Source organism: Stegastes partitus, unplaced genomic scaffold (genome assembly GCF_000690725.1).
Source record: "Stegastes partitus isolate 25-593 unplaced genomic scaffold, Stegastes_partitus-1.0.2 Scaffold253, whole genome shotgun sequence".
Lineage (NCBI taxonomy): Eukaryota > Metazoa > Chordata > Actinopteri > Pomacentridae > Stegastes > Stegastes partitus.
This window is the reverse complement of record NW_007577984.1, coordinates 460427-480431: the sequence shown is the minus strand read 5'-3', so window position 1 is coordinate 480431 and position 20005 is coordinate 460427. Positions and strand designations below refer to the sequence as shown.

General features: G+C 42.3%; 1 protein-coding gene across 1 annotated transcript in view; it reads right to left on the bottom strand.

The window, feature by feature from the left end:
• Positions 1 to 20005, bottom strand: part of LOC103357426 (leucine-rich repeat-containing protein 16B-like) — a 38809-nt gene that overhangs the window by 13181 nt on the left and 5623 nt on the right. The window contains exons 3-29 of the mRNA XM_008281982.1: positions 17734 to 17784; positions 17585 to 17644; positions 15407 to 15528; positions 15153 to 15247; positions 14780 to 14850; positions 14577 to 14650; positions 14418 to 14493; positions 14244 to 14332; positions 12918 to 13012; positions 12388 to 12474; positions 11801 to 11910; positions 11590 to 11667; positions 11419 to 11495; positions 10756 to 10860; positions 10564 to 10633; positions 8486 to 8567; positions 8253 to 8349; positions 7956 to 8010; positions 6531 to 6703; positions 6369 to 6437; positions 5881 to 5974; positions 4168 to 4266; positions 3957 to 4076; positions 3759 to 3872; positions 3501 to 3676; positions 3271 to 3358; positions 3071 to 3190 (exon numbers count right to left, since the gene is read on the bottom strand). Coding sequence (XP_008280204.1) covers positions 3071 to 3190; positions 3271 to 3358; positions 3501 to 3676; positions 3759 to 3872; positions 3957 to 4076; positions 4168 to 4266; positions 5881 to 5974; positions 6369 to 6437; positions 6531 to 6703; positions 7956 to 8010; positions 8253 to 8349; positions 8486 to 8567; positions 10564 to 10633; positions 10756 to 10860; positions 11419 to 11495; positions 11590 to 11667; positions 11801 to 11910; positions 12388 to 12474; positions 12918 to 13012; positions 14244 to 14332; positions 14418 to 14493; positions 14577 to 14650; positions 14780 to 14850; positions 15153 to 15247; positions 15407 to 15528; positions 17585 to 17644; positions 17734 to 17784 — 2547 coding nt within the window. The remainder of the gene's footprint in view (positions 1 to 3070; positions 3191 to 3270; positions 3359 to 3500; positions 3677 to 3758; positions 3873 to 3956; positions 4077 to 4167; positions 4267 to 5880; positions 5975 to 6368; positions 6438 to 6530; positions 6704 to 7955; positions 8011 to 8252; positions 8350 to 8485; positions 8568 to 10563; positions 10634 to 10755; positions 10861 to 11418; positions 11496 to 11589; positions 11668 to 11800; positions 11911 to 12387; positions 12475 to 12917; positions 13013 to 14243; positions 14333 to 14417; positions 14494 to 14576; positions 14651 to 14779; positions 14851 to 15152; positions 15248 to 15406; positions 15529 to 17584; positions 17645 to 17733; positions 17785 to 20005) is intronic.

Here is a 20005-nt window from a genome sequence, read left to right as displayed (position 1 = left end):
AGAAAAAAAACTGATCTCTATCAGTCGTCCAATTTGTTGTTGATCAAACAACAAAGTACTGCAGCTTACAATGTCTAAAATGTGCCTGTAAATTATTACCCTGAGAAAGTTAATAAGTGGTTTGTATTATAACATTAGCTGTATCAACCAGAGGTCTTGGGAAGGGGAATGAATACTGAAATAGCAACTTTAAAAAAATGTTTTAAATCCTTTGCAAGGTTGTCAATCAGACATCAAGGCTAGAGGTGTACGGTGGGTTAATGGGGATGAAATAATGTCAATGAAACAATTTATTCCAGCAGTTTTGCCTGCTGTCTTGTAAATATTGAGCTGCTCTTTTAATGTGTCAACACTGATTTGCTGTTTATTGTTTTTCAGGTTAATTTGGCTGATGTGCACTCCAGTCATATTTTGAGGTGATATTTAGTTTCAGTATTTTTTTTTTTGTCATTTTGAGAGATGACTAAAAAATCGTTCTGCAGGTAGAAATGTACTGAATAAAAAGGCTGCTCTGCGCTGTAAGTCGTTGTAATTTACTGCAATTGTAGAAACAGGAGACTCATTTGGAAACTGGGACAGAAGTGCAGTGAGGGTGCTGGAAGCGAATAAATACGAGGTTTAGAGAAGACTGGTCAAAGTTTGGGGGGGGGCATAATAGAGAAGTGCTGAATACTATGAAGGCGCAGAGTACTTGTATAGATTACATATATGATAATAATTAGTGGATATCATGTATAATAGTCACTTGATTTCTATTTAATGCCAGTCAGGCTTCCAGAGTTGCAATTACAGGCCTTTTGAAATGCAGACATTCAAAGCTTCAATCACTCCAATCAGTGGAAGCTTCTAAAGGCCAAAACACAATTGAGTTGACAATCAATCATCAATTCAAGTACAGTTAAAGCGACTCCAGCGGAAGACAAGGAGCGTTTCAAAATTTCTGACCTTTAACTGCTGTGTTCCTGTCAGAAAAGTCAGCGTTACATTTCAAATGCCAAAACCCAGAGGAAAAACTCATCATTCCTGCAAGTTTAGTCAAAGCTGAACCACTGTTCTGTTTTTTTGTGGGGGTTTCAGATGTGACATTCAAGTCTAATAACGTGGTAAACAAGCAGTGTGAGCGGTTACTTAATCAGCATGCCCACTGATGTATGTATGATTTAATGTCGCAATTACTTAATGGAATACACAACTCTTAAAAAGGATTTAATTCGAAACGAGAAACTGGAAATGTGATCAACGCCAGAGATAATTTGAGGACGAATATGTAGGAAAGTCACAAGAGTGAAGAAATAATACGATACTTTGTGTCCCCAGAATTAAAATTTACACAAAAATAAGAGATTCTTCTCATTTCTCTATCCACCAAAGTCCAGAAATTGATTTAAATGTGCTTTTCTGCACCTGTGATGTATAAAAGGGGTGTGACACACAGCTGGAATACACAAACCATGTCTGCTGCAGGACTGACAAATGTGTACATATCATAATATGCAGCACATTGCTCTTTTTCAAATAGTATTCTTTGTGTAACACACGTCTTTAATCTTTCACAGCATGTGCGTGTGTTAAATCACAAATACACATGTGTAACATCTGGCCATTCTCTTCACATTACGCCACGTTGTGAATTGAAGCAAATGTAAACTGTCACGAACGCTGTTCTGCTCATCCGACAGAGATCATAAAACACAGCAGCAGCTTAGACCAGAACAATGGACAGATGATGCAGCTGTGCCACACGTCATATTTCATTGACGTCACTTTAAAACGACGGCTCCCAGGCAAAGATGTCTCATTTTGTTAAATGCCTGTTGCCTCCACTCCTCTCTCTTTGTGTCTCTTCTTCTACCTCTTTCTGCGCACGTCTCTGGAGGGAGACGGAGAGAGGAGTCGAGGATGTAAAAACTGAGAGATGAGAAGAGGAAATGGGCTTTTCAGAGGCAAAACAAACGCTGGGGGAAGTGGCTGATCATTCTCCTATTTCCTGGGCTTATCTAAAACACAATTGTTTTATTGGTGGGAGATTGTTGAAGAGATAATGGCATATCTGAGCGAAATCCTTTTAAACCTCACAAGGAGATTGCTGCAGGCAATAGCTGCAACAAAATACGACAGGACTGCACCTGTTGGGGATTTAACTCTCTGAACCTTAAGCAGTTGGATGTTTTATTTTGCTTCCTGTCACATTTGTACTCACGGTGGGTTCATTTCTTACTGTGAGAGAACTCAGAAATATCTTCTGTGCAGTGTGACACATTTATAATGTCATAAATCATCAAAAAGAAAAAATAAACTTACTTAAAAATAAAAAATAAAAATCAGAATCAACATGAACAACTTTTGTCTAAGTGCCCACAAATGTTAACAATAATGGAAAGAAAACAGTGACTCTACATCTGTAGATATTTTACAAGGTATATTTTTCATCTGTGTCCATACTTGCCTCCTATCTGTAGTCTTATCCTGCAGTTTAGGCAAGTTCAGCTCAAAAGTCCCTGAATTTTCATGAAGTAAATATTGGTCACAACTGAAACACTCACGGCTTCACAGTTGGCCCAAGAAGCATAGATTATTTTTTATTATACAGAGGTTGAAAAACAAAATTATTTCGGCAAATCATTAAACGAGACATGTAGAATAAAGTGTTTTTCATTAAATATTGTGATTTTATTGGAACGACCTTAGTTAAAGGACTGAAAATCTGTCAAGTGTGGTTTATAATCATTGTGCATTGTGTCATTTTTGGAAAGTTTTAAAAGATATCAAGCCACTGGGGTTTTTTTTGAGCTCCACAGGTTTTAGATAGAATCAGGAAAAGCACTTTATAAGAAATCTGAAAGACACTGTTCCTATAAAAAGGCTGTCAAAAAAAAAAAAAAAGAGAAAACATAAGAATTTTTTGGCGACCGTATAGAAACACTTTTCAACAGCAGAAGGATATTTGACGGCGGCTGATGTGTGAAAGCGGTGACTCTTTATCGCCAGAGATACAAACAGAGGAAGAAATGGAAAGATGGAAATCATCTCATCCACGCACACACATCATCTCTCTCCGTCCAACACTCACTATGCTGGTGCCGAGCTCTTCGTCCGTGATGTCCAGAGAGTCTCTGTGTCTGTTGAACCTCCAGCCCGACCCGTCTTCACACGTTTCCTCCCAGCATTTCAGATGAGACACCTGCCGGGTCTGAGACAAAAGACTCTCAAAACCTTTGGATACACACTCATTCATTTCCAAGACTTGTACACTAAGTGCTTTGTGTTTACCAGGGTCTTATGAGTGGCATAGAGTTCCTGCAGGATTTGGTCCACGATGGAGTTGGTGAGATAGGAAACCACTGACAGCTTCACTTCTCTGCAGAAGATTAGGTTAGAGGAAGGGGAGAGACAGACGGGAAGAGGCTTGGTGAAAAAAAAAAAAAAAAAGTGAGAGCAAATCGATATCCTGCTTATCAAATTTAGACTCATTTCTGCTGCTGCTTGGTCCTCGCTCTTACTCCAAGGCTCTGTGAATGTCCTGCGCTGCTCTCTCCATGAGGGCAGTGCGAATGGCTGAGCGAGGGATGGACACTCGCTCGGAGACGGACGAGAGCGGAGGGCTTAATCTCTCGGCTGCAGAAGAAGATAAAGGACAGAGCTCACGACAGAGAGACACCATGGAGTCCACGATCACCTGCAACAGAAGGCGGTTATCAGTAACTCTTGTTGTCCGGTATGGATGGGCGGGAAAAAAAAACTGAAGCTTTCACATCTACCTGCAGCTCCTTGTCTGCAGCTTTGGCAAGTTCGCCGGCCAAAGAGTCCAGTCTCTGGCGCACCGGCCCGTCCACAGACAGCACATGAGCCAGCTCGCACAGCGAAGGGTAGAGCTTGGTGCACCGGGGAGAGAAATGAATTCAAATTCAGTGCGACAGCAATGCAAATACCACCCTCATGCATTTCACATCACTCACAGCGCGAGAGTTCCTGGCCTCTTTTAGCACTTGTTTAGCAGCTTGAATCTCCTCCATCTCGCCGACGCCTCGTAGCAAACACACCTGCTGCTGGACACGCACACACAGGCGCTCCATCACCTTGGAAACAGACAGACGGGGGGGGAAAGTGTTACGGCAAACAAAAAAAAAAAAGCGCACACAGAGGCGAGCGCAGGCGGACGGGCGCTACCTGCTCGGCGGTGCTGGTGACGAGGCCTTGATGCAGCCGCAGAGCCTGTCGCTGGGAGAAACGCTGCGTCTGGTTGTTCCTCACCAGAGAGCGCTGGATCTGCAAAGAACAGATATGATTAGAAAAAGCACCTTAAGGCTGAAGCGATGCTACAAAACACCTGAATGCTCTTAGAGTTGAACACAGTTTAACAAACAGCTCATTCTGACATCTGGGAGGCGAAAAGCAGAAACCTCCAGGAGCTGCAGTTTCTTTCATATTTATCCTGTTTTTGGTCTCTGTTAAGTGATGTTTGAGATCGGGGTTGACCAACATGTTTTCTTTTCCAGGGCTGATTCTGATTCTGTAATCATCTGTAATGATGGAACCATATTTACAACCAATGTATTGTTGCAGGAAAAATGACAACCACTCCTCTGAATAACACAAACTTCATTAAAATGCTCTTATTTATGTTTCACTTACGTTCAATTAGCAAATAAATTGTTAACATTTACTCATAATAGATTATATGTTGGGAACTGGAACCAATCAGACTGAAGGTTAGAACTAAAGTAGCAGATTTTTAAATGAACTTATTGGAAATTAGTTAATAAAATAATACAGATAATGAAAAAAAAGCTAAATATTGGCTTTGATAATCAGGCAAGGCTACACTTATTCGATACATTCTAGGAAAACAAAACCTAAACAACTAAAACACATACAAAATTTAAACCAAACTATTCACGAGTCAAGCTAGAGCCCCCTCTCATCATTAAAGGCGGCCTACAGTCATGACTGCAGCAATTTAAATGAGGAAGATGTTGTTATTTTGAAGTTTAGTCAAACAGTTCAATCTAGAGTTTATGTTTCCCCGCATCTGTGCTCGAGTGTCTACTGTGCCATCGCTGTTTTTTTATTGTTTTTTTTTATCACTATCATCCTCCTTGTGTGACATTCGCTCCATCATGTGTTGGGAATCTATTACACAGTAAATATTCCACTTGTGCCAATTGTCATTGAAGTTATATCACAAATCAAAATTGCAATATCTGTCGGAAAAACCACATTCAATTATTTCCTCCAGATCGTTCACCCCTAATTACAAATTACAGAGTCTTTAGTTAAAGCCTAATATGTGAATTTTGTCCTGCTGAAATGCTACTTTGCTGATGTTGTTTTCAGCTTCCAGCTCCCCTTAATAAATAAGTGACTGAAAGAAATTATCGCAAGTTTGGAGAGTAATCAGCACTGTGTTTTCCACCCCAGCAGATGTTAAGAAGCTCTTAATGTTGTGAGCTTACACTCGATCTGAAGTGCTGCTTTGGGAAACACGCGCGCAAACTTAAGAGCGTTTGAAGAAAACACTTCTCTAAAACACTTTCCTTGATCTTCAGGCTAAAGTAATCTCAGCATCTCTGTCAGTCTAAGATGAGATAAGATCTTCATTTGGCGAATCCACACGATTTCACCCTTCTGTGCGGGAATACATGGGGCAGGATTTGTGTAATAATATGCGGCTTTTATTACACAAATTTGGGGATATCTGACCTTTGACTCGCAGATACACATCTCATAGTCTCAAATTTGCTGCCTTTTTTATCTCTAATATTAGATACAGTCTGTCTCAGCGGCTCAAAGCACTTGCTGAATTAATGGTTTGAATGCAAATTTAAAACACGAGGAGGCAGAAATGAGCGCGTTCCGTTGCAAACCGGTCGCGACGCCGACCTTGGTCAGTGCCAGCTCCGTCCTCTCGGGGGCGCTGCGGTACGCCTGGCTGATGTCACTCAGGGGTAGAGGCATGTACTGCAAGGTGAAATTACTGGGAGAAGGAGAAAGCAGAAGAGGAGGGACGGGTCGAGTTATTGAAGGAGACGGTGCCGGACTAAAAACAGAAAATAAAGTGGGTTACAGATTCCAGGGTTAGTTAAGGTTAATATCCCCGCCGGATAGAGCTCATCCCAAAAATATTTCTCCTGTGCCACGCAATCTGTGAGTAATACTTTGATCTTTGCAACCATGTCATCCTTAGCCTAAAGGAAACTCTGGACCAGTTAAGATAGCAAAGTGGAAAGCAACAATTTGCTTTGCTCGTGTTGGCAAAAAAAAAAAAGTTTCCCATAATCACTTCTGACGTATAAGGTGTCCCCTCCTTTACTGATTCCACTGCACATACTTATATCAAACACATGCTGATGATGTTTTAATGCTCTTACTGCTCGAGCGCGCGGGCCACATCGAGAAATCCTGCTGCGGAGGTGTTGTTGCGATCCCATGTCACACTCCTGCAGGGCAAAGGCGTGAGTTGCATATACAGGAAACCCACATACAGTCACTGCAAAGACACAAGAAACAACCTCGTTCTCTCTTTCCTTCACCTGAGCGTGGTGTTGATCTGCAGGGCCTTGCTCAGCATCTTGGCTCCGATGTTGTCCATGTTGTTGCCGCTCAGGTCCACTTTTCTCAGGCAGGTGTTGCTGCCCAGAGCGTTGACCAGCACGGTGCCACGAGAGCGAAGGCGCGAGTCGGACAGCGACAGGGACTGCAGGGCCTGGAGAAGGAAGGGAAACAAACACGAAAAATATGAAATGTGAGTTAATAGTATGTGTGTGTGGGTGTGTGTTGGGGGCATTTATAAATAAATGAGGGGAAATGCAGGGGAAAGAGAAGAGGATAAAGTGCAGTGGCAATTTACTGCATGGTGATGTGACAGCTCGCCAACATGACTTTTACATGCTGTATACATGAATTATTTACAATATGTGTGTGTTGGGATATTGACACTGAGCACACAGCGCTAACAGGGGAACAGTAATAATTCATGACACAGCGGCACGTCTGCAGCAAAACTTAAGGCAAAAATAGCGCGTCCAGGAAGCTGCGTTGTAGTTTAGCAGTCACAGTTATGATGATAGGTTTAACCTCTAAACCCCAGAACCCACTGGTGGGTTTCAAAGGTATCTTATCTATATATTAAAAAGACAACAACAAAAAATGCAGGAATTACATACAGACAGATTTTGAACCTTGCCATGACTTATTAAAGACATCTAAGCCTAAAACTCGGATTTTTCTTAATTTTGTTTCATTTAAAATTTTTTTCCAAAAATAAACCATTTGCACGAACAAGATTCTGTAAAAAACAAAAAAATCTGCGCTCATTGGCACAATCACAATGCCTATGTTGACTAGGCTGCGACAAACAGTGACATGATGAAAATTCAGGGACTTTTCAGCTACACCAGGTTGCACTGCAGGCCATGTGTACACAGAGCAGATATGATACAAGTATGGAAACAAATAAAACATGTAAGTATTAAAATATCTATACGATATAGAAGTACTCTTTTGTCCGGTGTCTGTAACATCTGTGGACACATGACAAAAATGTTGTACACGTTGATTCCAGTTTTTGTAAAATAAATAGTCCAATAAATTCTACTTTTTTATATTCTATGGCTTCCAACTGTATCATACTGCACAAAGAAGGCAAGACATCCATAGAAGTGCAGGACTCTATGTTGGAGTGAAAAATGAGCCTAGAATCAATAAAAATGTGATAGAGGCAAAAAAAAAAAGATCAGAAAGTGCTTCAGGTTCAGAGGGTAAAGTGGACATTATTCATCTTTTTCACAAATCAATATCTTAAACAAAATTAGCACTTAAAGTCAAATGAGTTTATTATTTTTTCCTCCAAAATATTATATTTTATGTGTCTGTGCAGCCCATTTGTGATTTTATATTTATTATGTTAGCCACCAAACAGCTAATACATTTTTTTATTACATATTTCAATCACTCACACATTCCTCCTCCTGTATGAGCTGAACCAGCTTCTGCATGACTTCATCCAGAACCCTGCAGACACAAACACACAGACGAGGCCGGATGAGCTGGCACAAGTCACTTCCTGCTGCTCGCAGGCCGCCTGCCTGAAGAGCAGCAGCCGAAAGAACACAAGTAAAAATCACGGACGTGTATATTCAAGCTGGCATATGCAGGGCATGGCTGCTCGTGTTCGGATGCGCGCACAGACACACAAACGTACAGTACATCCATAAATAACTGCAGTAAAGCGTGACAGAGAGCACTGGCAGCACCTGTTTTTGATGTTGAAGTTCTTGCCCAGATGAAGGTGTTTGAGGGAGGGGTGTCTGGAGAGAGCTGGCAGCACTGTGAGCAAGTCTGCATCCAGACCTGTCAGCAACAACACACACACACACAAACATGAAGCCAAACATGGCACGATCCATTAGCAGCCCACTCAAACGTCTCCCACCCGAGGACAAGAAGTCAAGGTCACAGTGGGATGTGTTGCAGCGTGCCACTGTACCGTTATCGGAGACATCCAGAGTGCCGATGGAGGAGACTCTGGGGAAGAGTTCCTGGATTACAGCAGCTCCTGCAGACCTTAGCTGGAGAGAAACGGAGAGAATTGAAAACCAACATGTGCACAGACATGAATCAGAGTCATTTTAGGTCCAGTCTTTGGGGAATTGTTCTATTTTTCCACAGTAGGGCAAATTTATGGATGCCGCTTTTATGCCCCTGCAAGCAGACTGAGCTTTGTTTGGCTCAGCGGTACAGAGACGTTTCCATCGTTAAAGCTGAGGGCGCAGACTGGAACCAGTTTGATATATTCTAATCAATAACCCGCTGGTCGAATTCTTTCAATATTTCCTCATTAAAAGCAACCTATATCAGACATTATAGGGCAGACAATTAAATAGAATTTGTGTAGTTATAACAGATGCTGTGGCTAATCCAATAGGAATCATTTAGCAGACTGTTAGCAAACTAGCTGCCTATTTACACACTCAGCAGATTTAACATTTTTGGCGAGTCCAATATTTCCATTTCCCATTTTAGCTAATTTTTTTCTGACAGAACTATCTCGATCTCTAACCGCTGAGTGTCCACTGTGTCAGCGTGAAGCTAAGTTTTTCTGTCAGCTGATTGGTGCTAAGAAGATAAGTCTTTGTGGGTTTGTCATCAAGAGCAACGTTTTCCATTACATACAGTCATGTGGTATAACGTTGGTATGAAACTGTGTTTTACAGCAGCTTTTAGTAAATGATCTGAATACTCTGAATACTAATCACTGCCAGCCATTTCTGGAAGTTTTTTGTTTTACCTCCTGTCACATTTTTCCTCACTGTGGGCCCTATTTTCACTGCAAAATAATCCACCTCTGTAGAAACAATACAACCACGGCTAGAAGCAGAGTGGAATCAAAATTGTCTGAAATATCTGTTTTACGTAAACGCAGCCTACAGTTCAGGAGTCCAAGATTATTTGTCTGGTGAGTGTCAGTCACAGGTGAATCACAAATAGCTTCATAGTTGCACTGAGAAATACATTTTTTGATTATTACAGTATGTAGTTGGAGCAAACGAATCATTTTTGGTGGACTTTGAAATGTGACATGCCGAATTAGGTGATTTTGATGAAATAGTACAATTTAAAAATTGGATTTGATTAAGTTTTCCAACAGAATGGCGCATTTGGAAATCGTCCTGTTTTTACAGTTTCTGCTAAACGGTGTAATTTTTGTGATTTTTAAAATCATAATAAGCCCTTTGAACCCTTCTGGCAGATTTTGGGGGTTCAGAGGCGTAAACTGCATGTGGAAAGACAAACACATCCATGAATTTCCTACATTCTGGATGAGGAGAAAAACTGAATTAAACTCCTGTAACTTGATCTGGTTTTTCAGTTCATGCACATCTAAAACAACAGTCCAGCTGTGTACAGAGGCCATGTAAAGGCTCACAGTTTGTTCATGAAGCTTATGCTTTTGTCTCCTCTAAGTAAATATAGTCTGTTCCTGCTGCTGTATTTCCTTTGTCACTTCCATTTTATTCACACTATTTTCACTATTCTTGCCCAACGCTCAATCTGCCAGCGTTCCCTGAGCCAATCAGCCTCTAGACCCTGTTTTTAAATTCAGTGCAATCCTGGCACTCTCCCTTTCAGATTGTCGATCGTGCAGCCTTCTTCCTCCCCGTCTCCAGCTCATCAGGTTGTCCGGGGAGTCTCAGCAAGCCATCTGCTAACTCTGCTCCAACACCACCAACGTCTAGACTCCGGGGGTCCTGTCCTCATCTCCCACCTTCATCTGAGGCTCTGTGATGCTGCTTCTCACAGGAGTCGAGCTGCCAAAATACTCAGCACGCTCATGTTTCTGCAATAAACGATGTCTCCTCGCTGAAACTGCTATACGCTTGTAAATGCAACCCAAACCGTGCTCTGTCCCACTACAGTGACTCTGAGTGCTTCAAAGTCACAGGTGACCTACAACGCCGACAACTCTGCCGTCTGTTGTGACACACTGGAGCTGCTGCTCTGCTAAAGATCAAGCTGCGCTTTCCGCCTTTGGAATCCACCGCAGATGTGAAGATGAGCTCTTACCTCGCAGCCGCTGATGTCCAGATGAAGGTCATTGATATGAGGATTGGAGGTTAACCCTGTCAGAAGAGCCCTGTGGAGACAAGAGGAAGAGGAGTGACTGACAAAGTAAAGAAGAGGAGAGGGGAGGAAAAACAAAACCCCTGCCTGCATCGAAGAGCGGTTGAGATGAAAGGGAGACTACAGTGCAGCTACCTGAGAACATCAGGGGGCAGCTTCATAGAGGCTAGGCTGACATGAGTGAGGCTGAAGGCCGAGCTGAAGAACTGACGGAACAACGGCAGCGTGTCCTTCACTTTCCTGTTGGATTACAATTAAAAAACAGGATCAAAAAGGTGGAGACGTAGAGGCCGAGAGGCAACACAGAGAATGAGATGGGATGAGATGGGCCACACACGGGAGATGAAGTCGCATTGTTGACATGCTGGCTAAATATGAGCGCAGCGCCGAGCGTGGAGCTCTGACAGAATGAGAAAGATGAGTGAATATTGCTTCAGTGTAAGAGTGGTGGTGGTGGTAGGGGGGAGCGAGTGGGGTCAAATGATAGATAGCTCTTCTTTAAATATTCATGAGTCTTATCTATACAGACAGCACCGAGAGCTCCGGTTTTAAACGGCGGCAGACACACCCACAGTGAGGAAACACAATGTTCCAGTGATTCCCACAAAGCTCATTTCTGATTTCCCATTAAGCAAGAGATGAAGATAATGACCGAGGAAAAAGGGAAGAGGGAAAGAAACGAGAGGATGACACGAGGGGAAAATTGAGGCCTCTAAGGTGAAATAGGGATGACATCTTCTCAGATTTGGATTCAGGGCTGCCTTTATTGTTTTAGGCAATCTTAAAGATGTGACTAACCTGTGGGAGAAGGAATTTTTGGAAAGATTCAGAAAGGAGAGATCAGCGCAACACCCCCTCAGAAGAGCCCCAAATAGCTGCATGAGACACAGGGCGGAAACGGTTAATTCTGGCTGAGAATTTGCAGGTTTTTTTGCACATAAACATTTGATCGGCCGTTAAATAACTCACGGAGTCCACGGAGCAGTCGGTGCCAGACAGATCCAAGTGGACCAGGCAGTTGGGCTGAGACAAGAAGAGATACAAGTTCTGCAAAGAAAAAAAAAAAACAGAAAGCCAGAAAAAGAGAGGCATTGCATTAGCCTGGAAAAGTGCCGTGTAAATGGAGCAGTGTGTGTGTGTGTGTGTTTTGTATGTTTCCAGATGGGTTGTGCTGTCTGACCGAGGCATCCTCCCCTGAGAGGACCCCGGGGTTCTTGCTCAGGTCCAGGTGCAGGAGGGAGTTGGAGTATTCATCGCTGGAGCACAGAGCCTGAGAGAGAGACACCACTCCTGAGGAACAACAGAGTGCACATGGATAAAGTGAAAAAGAGAAAAAGTGAGTGACAGGAGGAAAAGGGTGTACAATACTTAAAGACGAAGAACGCACTCAAAACATTTTGTGTTGCTACATTATTCATACACGTCTTGCAGCAGCAGGTATCAGTGGATGGGAAGCAGCGCAATTCAATGTAATATTTAAATTCTCCACTGGGTACACGGGGAAGATGAGACGGTAAGAGGAAGGCATGCTGCCTGCGGGGCAGCGCGAGACATCATAAGTCAATATGGAGTCGTAACGGGGCCAAAAGATGAAACAAAAGCTCTTGAGGGGAGAATTATCTGGAGCTCGGGAGGTTTTAAATCCCCTAATCCAAAGTGTGATCTAACCTGAGCTGCGAGAGCTGCAGGTGAATCAACTAATTTTCCCCTGAGTTACTGTCTCCAACGGGAGCAAATCCTGCAAACGGCGCTCGGACTAGTTCAAACCTTTGGAGGTGAGTGAGGTCTTGGAGAGGTTGAGGAGACGAAGTCCTTTGCTGAGGCGACACACCTGCTGGATTAGGTTGGACACACCTGCAACACAAACACAAGAGAGACGACAGGTGGAAGTTTAAATTGATGCTCGATGTAACACCCCTGATGACCAAAAAGTATGTTTTTGTGTGCTCGTCTTCTTTCGCCCCAAACACTACGGCTAGGCAAATACTTTCTATCGTTGCGATGTATAGTCTACTGAGATAAATGCTGAGCTGGCAGATGAACTTTCACACGAGGGAGATTTTCTTTAATTATTTTTCTATTCTCTTTATTTGCAAAGTAGGAAAACTAAAACTAACACATTTAAAAACTGAAAACCTTCAAACTTCCTCTTACGTATTCATTTTGTAGAATACATGTAGGTCAGATTTTGAACGACAGCAATAAGAGTCATAAAAACAGCACGTTTCCAGACCTGAACCTCAGTTTATAAGCAGCTACACTGAATAAGACAAAGAGAAGCTGATGTTTTGTGATACCTTGGTTGTCCAGTGAGTTGTGGGCCAGGTTTAGAGAGTGGATGACAGAAGCAGGATTCTCTGAAAGAGCAGCTGACATCTTCTGTGGAAAGTCTCTGCAAACACGGTCACATACGGAGAGTCACACAAAGGCTGCAACTAACAGACGATTTTCATTGTCAGCCATTGTGAGCATCACAATGTCCATTGTAAGCGCTGAGAGTTCAAGGTGATGTCTTCAAATTCCATTTTTCGTCTTATTTACAGCCCAAAACATGAGGACGTTCGCTTTACATGTATTTGTTGCACCACTAATGGGACTCAACATTCCCTTCACAGACAGACATTTAATAAATAGATGTCGTAGATCGAAGCAGCAGCGCCTGAGCGATGCTCACTTACATCCTCTTCGTATGATGAGTATTGATTGTTTACTGTTTTGTTAATTACCCACAATACTCCACAGCTACGAGTTGGTATCACAGGCTGTTCTGTTAATCCTCTGAACTCCCAGCAGTTTCTGGGTGTTCTTTACTCCTGTCATAATTTTACTCACAGTGGGCTCATTTTTTACTGAATTATAAAGTCATGCACCTCTATGGAAGAAGCACAACCATGGCTAGAAAAAAATGTATTTTCAGTAATAATAAAAATGTGAAAGTTGGATTCCTTTAAGTATTTATTTTTTTAAAACTTGAAAAACTTTGAGTTAACACGTGCAACATTTTTGCAAGTAGTTCCCATAGATGTAACTAAAAAGAAACAAATGTTGACTCTACACATTTAGGTATTTTATTCCTTTATTATTTGTTTCCATACATGTCTCCTTTGTTCCACAGCCTGCAGTTCAGCCGAGTTCAGTCAGAAAGTCAACACATTTTTTAGGTGACTGTCAGTTGTAGCTGAATTACTAATGACTCCATGTTTTCCAAGAATGCAGATTTTTTTTGTATTTTTATTTTTTACTGAGTCTGATTAAAGCAAACAGTTTATTTTTAAATCAGACATGTAGAAGAAAATATTCTTGATTCTGCCATCAATTGTGCTTTTATGTTTTTTACAGTCTTTTTTGTGCAAATGGTTTGTTTTTGACGATTTTTTAGAACGATGTGTTTTTGATGAAATATCACAAGTTTAACCTTAGACAACCGTCACATCGCAGATAAAGAGCTCCAAGGTTGTCTAAAACTTGAAAATTCTTCCTGTTTTCACACTTTCTGGCTGTGATATTTAGTGTAATTTTTTTTAAAAAGAATACCTGTCTTTCAAACCTAATGGCATGTTCAAAGGGTTAAAAAGCCAACCCAGAATGACACTGATAGTGACATAATGTGTGAAGGTACTCACGATTTCAACCCGGCGTTCTCCAGAGTGATCTCCTCGAGGCTGGAGGATTTGCTGACCGTGTGCAGGACCTGCTCCGTGACCTCTGACCCCTGTTGCAGAAGGGACACATTCAAATTTTTGGTCTACTTTGCTGCTTAAAAAAACCCTAATTTAACCAGATAAGTCCATGCTTACAATGCGCAGGTCTTTACAGTACAGTTTGGTGAACCAGGTGTTGTACGCCATCGATGCGACTATCACGGCCAAATCCCTAGAAGAGACCAAACTGAGGTAAACGAGAACAAAGCACAGTCTTTGGGAAGTAATCGCTTTTGACCGCCCTCCGTCCCTCACCTGCTCTCCAGGTGGCTGAAATCCAGCAGGTTAAACTCTCGGTTGTCCTGGGAGTGATATATGGTGTCGACATCCTGGGGGCGACATTACCCATGAGCCTGTTAGCTGCAGTACATACGACCCTCCCTACATTTTGTGCACAGTGCTATACGTAACACTCAAGAGCACTCACAGCGACACAGGCACAGTCCCACAGCTCTTACCCACTGCACTTCCTCCTTGCAGCTGATGCCATTATAGTCGCACAAAGCGGCGTAGGTCTCCGAGAAGCCTCCTGAGAAAGAGGAGGGGAGGGGGGGGAAGGAAAAAAAGAATGTGAGATGATGCGAACAGCTGCTTCCTTCGGCAGTAAAGCGAGAGAAAAGGGGAGGAAAATGCACACAGGCACATTTGTCCAAATTATCAATCTTTTATTTGAGTGACGGCACTAAAAAGAACATCTGGGAGACCATTTGTGAGGTGTGTGTGCGTGCCAGCTTCCTCTCGAGTCTGTCAAGTGGTGTACATAATATCTCTGCTCGTATGTGTGTGTGCCTGTGTGCAGATTCCCATGTTTGATGATAACGTCTCTTTTACCACACGCCCTCTGGGTTTCCACTGAAGTCTCGGAGCTGGGCGAGTACTTCCTGCTGCCCTCAGAAAGGTCACTGTCTGAATGACAGATGGAAGGGCTGCGAACATAAAAGAAGCACAGATACTGTAAGGAATCATTTATCTTCTGATAATTGCGCAAATAAAGGTCATTCTTCTTGGCGATTTCTGGTTATCCACCGCTGCACAGACACGCGGTGAATTATTCTGATTTTATCATGCGAGATAGTGACACTTACGCAAAAATGGAGTTGTTGAATATTCGGGAGAGGGCGAAATTGATATGGCTGACCACATGATTGAGGTGCTCTCGCGACTCAAACCTCAGGGAGTAACTGGACTTGTCAGTGTCGATAATAACCTGCACAGAAAATATGACCGTCAGAGGCTGTGTGAAAATGACTTTGGCAGGGAGGCGACTACATCTTATATTTCACCTTTTAAACCACGTTCTCGTTCATTATCTGTTCATACATCAGTTTTCAGGCGGTGCCGCTTCACAGGAGGAGTTAGAGTTGTTGACAGCGACAGCAGTAAACACTTAAAAACACCTTTTATCTGCTTATAGTTATATTTATGTGTATTAAATGTTCATAGTGTAAATAGTGGGATAAAATGTTGCCTGTTGCTTATGGCCAAGTGCACCTTTATATCTACTATTTGATTTGTCATATTGTGGCTCTTTTCCACTGCAGCAACTCAACAACCTCAAAGCTGGAGCTTCCCATGTCATAGGGTCTACACTGTTGTCTGCAACATCTAAACATTTTAAATGTGTGTGTGTTTTTTTTTTTTATACATATGATAACTTGTAAATAGACACACACATATATACATATTCCGATAATACTTACAGTACTCTCAAAGGTACACAGCAGACATATCTTTTTTAGCTATGGCTGCACGATCATGCAAACAGTGCAATGTGAAATAGGCAAATTTAAGAGATCTCAGATATGCAGCTTTAAAAAAAAAAAAAAACTTGTTTAGAAAATGAAAGACACAGAATTCATTGATGTTCAGACCCCACATGTGCAGCAAAATGAATGAGGAACAGGACAGAAACACTGAAAAGGAAGCTTTGGATGCAAAAAAAGAAACACAGCATCAGTTGCACTGAGATATTTTGGCGACACGAACAATGACGTGGACCAAAATTAGGTAGTCTGCAGTTGTTGCCACCATACGAGGCAACGTGATTAAATCATTTGATCATTTAAATCAACACCACAAAGCTCTGTATGATGAATACAACATAGGGATCAAATGATTACTCTGGTTTCTAATGCAGCTTTTCTCTCTGTAGTTGCCCTGTTGTCTCATGAAATGTCCCGCCCATAGCAGCATCTGATTGGTTACACGTCACATGTAACAGCCAATCAACTCTGAAAACTACTGTTTACAGACAGGGACGGATGAACACATTTGCAGAACTGAGCAGCTCTGCTGTGTTTTGAAGACAAGGTAGCAGATTTTAAAGATTTAATAAAGACTGCAAACAAACACAAGCGTGCCCAGTTTCCTCATTACACTGCAAACATCCAAATAATTCACACGCTGTTAATATGTTTAATGTATATCAATTCCAAATATCAGTTATTGGTCTTTCTCTGCTACATTTATCTTTGTCCTTCTCTACCAAAAATGTGTCAGCATCAGTCAACAAAGCCAAATCTGAATGTCATCCAAAGCAAGTAACGACTTCAGATGCTTTTGCCAGCAATACATGAGAAAAGTTCCAAGCAGCTTTAAGATTTGTCATTTGTAATTTTTTCTTTCTGTTGCAGAGAATTCCCCTACAAACCTCTAATCCCTCTAAAAGGAAATGATTCATTCATAAATGAATACATCATTTCCAAATAGTTTGTATATTTTGTCATATATAAGGCAGTCGCAATTTTTTTTTTTTCCCCACAACTTTTATTTGGCTTCACACTGTGCAACTAGCTGTGGTGTTCGATGCATCGCAAACCAGGAGCCAAAATCTAGACTCCAGGAACTTGCCTTTAAAGCAAATGGGGGTAGAAGAGTGTGGGGTAAAAAAAAAAAAAAAAGCAGAATCTGTGAAATTAGTTCACTTTAAGTTACGGGTTGTTAATTTCTTTTATTAATCCCACAAGCAATGGCAAAAGTAAACATCTGGAGCAGGTAAAAATTAACAGTCCTTCACATGCTGTGCCAAGAAAACAATAAAACTCTGAGTCACAGTGTTGTTGTCATCACACCTCACAGAAGAAAAACGTGAATACGACAGCAGTGACTGTCACCGCGGCTGCTTCCACAAAGACTGTAAATGCTTTTGTCTTGCCTTGAAGGCCAACGTGATATAACCGCTGCATTATACAAGTGTACAGAAAGCTCAGCTGCTACAGTGAAGTGGAGCGCATGCAGAGATTCATATAAATGTGACTATTCACCTGGTGTTCAGGGTGAGAATTCAAAGCTCGAATCTCCAGAAAGTTGAAGGTGGTTTCTACCTGTTGTCAAAGACACAGTCAACAAAGAGTTCAGCTGAAAAGAAAAGCCTTGTGCTGCACATTAACTATAGAGAGCTGAAAAGAAGTACCTTAGCGGGAATCTTTGGCGCCAGGAAATAGAGACGCCATGTTGTGAGGACCTAAAAAAAAAAAAAAGAAAGAAATTGAATCAAGACTGTGGAAAAGTTCACTGCACAGTCACACTCCCCATGGGGAGAAAATAGTCCCAGGAGTTTCCATGGTAATGATGAGAGGGAATATTCATGTATTGATCCAGCTAAAAGCCCTCCATGTCAGAGACGCATTGTCTAACTTTAATAGATTTAACATCCTGCGATACAGTCTGAGAAATGGTGACATGTGGCAACATTTTAATCACAATCTCACAAGCACACAGTGTAATTTCGTTAGCATTACATTACTTCTACATGAAACTGGCTCGTGTATTTATTTCTTGGGCTCAGCAAGAAGTCTCATCTGGTCATTTAGCATCCGTAATATCGGGACTTAGAGGGAGCATTTCTCAGGATTTCTCCGGTCTGGGGTGCGTTGGGATCAGTTTTGAGTTCAGTGCAAAGTTGATGGGAATTCGGATGTGACTGGCAATTTGAAAAAGCTTATTTGTGCATCTCCATCCAAACGAGCACATGCAGCATTTCTGTGCCTGCCTCCTTCGCCCACTTATTTTCGGCATGGATACATCCGCTCTCACAGCTCTCGGGTAAAAAAAAAAAAAATCGGATTCTGCCTCCCGATTCTTCTTCTGTGTGAGCAGCGAACACACCCCTTAAAGAAACATTAAAAAACACCAGTGTCTCCCTCCATCAAGGCAAAACAAAGACTAGTGATTCTTTGGCATTTTGCTTGCTCTCCACCAACCCCCGAGTCCTGCCCTCTGCTCTTTTTCTTCTCCTATTCTGCTCCGTCGCTCCCAATCATTTACTCCATTCTCTCTGATGGCCCCCGCCAAAACACTCCCCGAGGACAAAGCCCACCACCACCACCACCACCAGCACCACCACCACTAACCCACGTGTCTCTCCCCAATGAAACAGCAGTAATTCAATTACATCTCTCCCGCTCCAGTGTGGTGTTTTTTCGGAGCGAGGAGCTTGACACGGGCCTGTCTGAAGCGCGCATTGACAGCCTCTTACGCCCCCACACAGCAAGTGAGGTGTCTGAAAATGTAGTCATTCAGAATTCACAACGTGCATGTGAGAGGGGATCCGCGCTCCACTTCAAAGACTGTCTGAAGGAGTTGATTAGAAAGACCAGATTGTATTGCATTACGGTGATGAGTCCGGGTTACGGGTGGTAGTTAAGAGAGCCCGTATGAGTAAACACAAGTAAATCATGCTGATGCAGCAGCAGAAAGAGAGAGAGAGAAGAGACGCTTCCTTCACATCAAAGAGAGACCACACATATCATGCTTATTGTGGCGTATAATTATGCAGGAGTACTGCTACAGAACAGATATTCTCATCTTGTTGTGTTTGACAGTTTGGGTGAGGCCTCTGTAAAGAATCCTCAACAACATAACCGGCAGTGACGGAGCAAAAAAAAACAACAACCTCCAAACTCGACCTCAAACAAGCTTCAACTCATCCAACTTCCAACCCTGATCTTTCAGCGAAACAACAAACCTGAACACATTTGAGCTTCTCTTTCCTCCTGCCAAACGCTAACCCGGCGTGTTTGATCAAACTCCAATCTATTTTTCCGTCTTCTGTGCTTCGCCCAGCAGGAAAGAGACCTCTTGCTTTTCCAAGTTCAGGTTTTTAAGAGGAAGCGGCAAATGAGACATGGATTGGAAAGAGATTATTTGAAAGATGTTTCTGGCAGATAGACATATCAAAGTGTGTGAATATCAAAGGCTGTACATGCAGAAACTCTCCTAACTGCCCATCCTCGCCACACGATGAATCATTAAAGCATCCATTGAGTGGAAGCGCCGCTCTGCCAAGACGGAGAAGCTTTTCCGAAAGCTTGTTCGCTCATTGGGGGATTGTAGGAGAAGCAACAGGAGTCCCTCGTCTTTTAAGCAGAAATAAAAAACTGATTTTACTACAGTTGGGCTGGGAATTGTGTTGTTGTGCTTATGCAGACATGTGGTGTAGTTGCTGCACTTAAAGGAGCACTCAATCAATTGAAGCTGCTCTCTCATGCATGCCTCCATGCGAATGAGCTCCTGCACGTGCACTAAGTGCCGTAAATTCCGGACTATAAGCCACGATTTTTTTCACAAACTTTGAACACTGCGGCTTAAACAATGATGCGGCTAATTTATGGATTTTTACGAATTTGCCCTGAGACGAAAGAGACATTGAGAGCGACAACCTGAGGACTGAGGAAGTGTGTGAC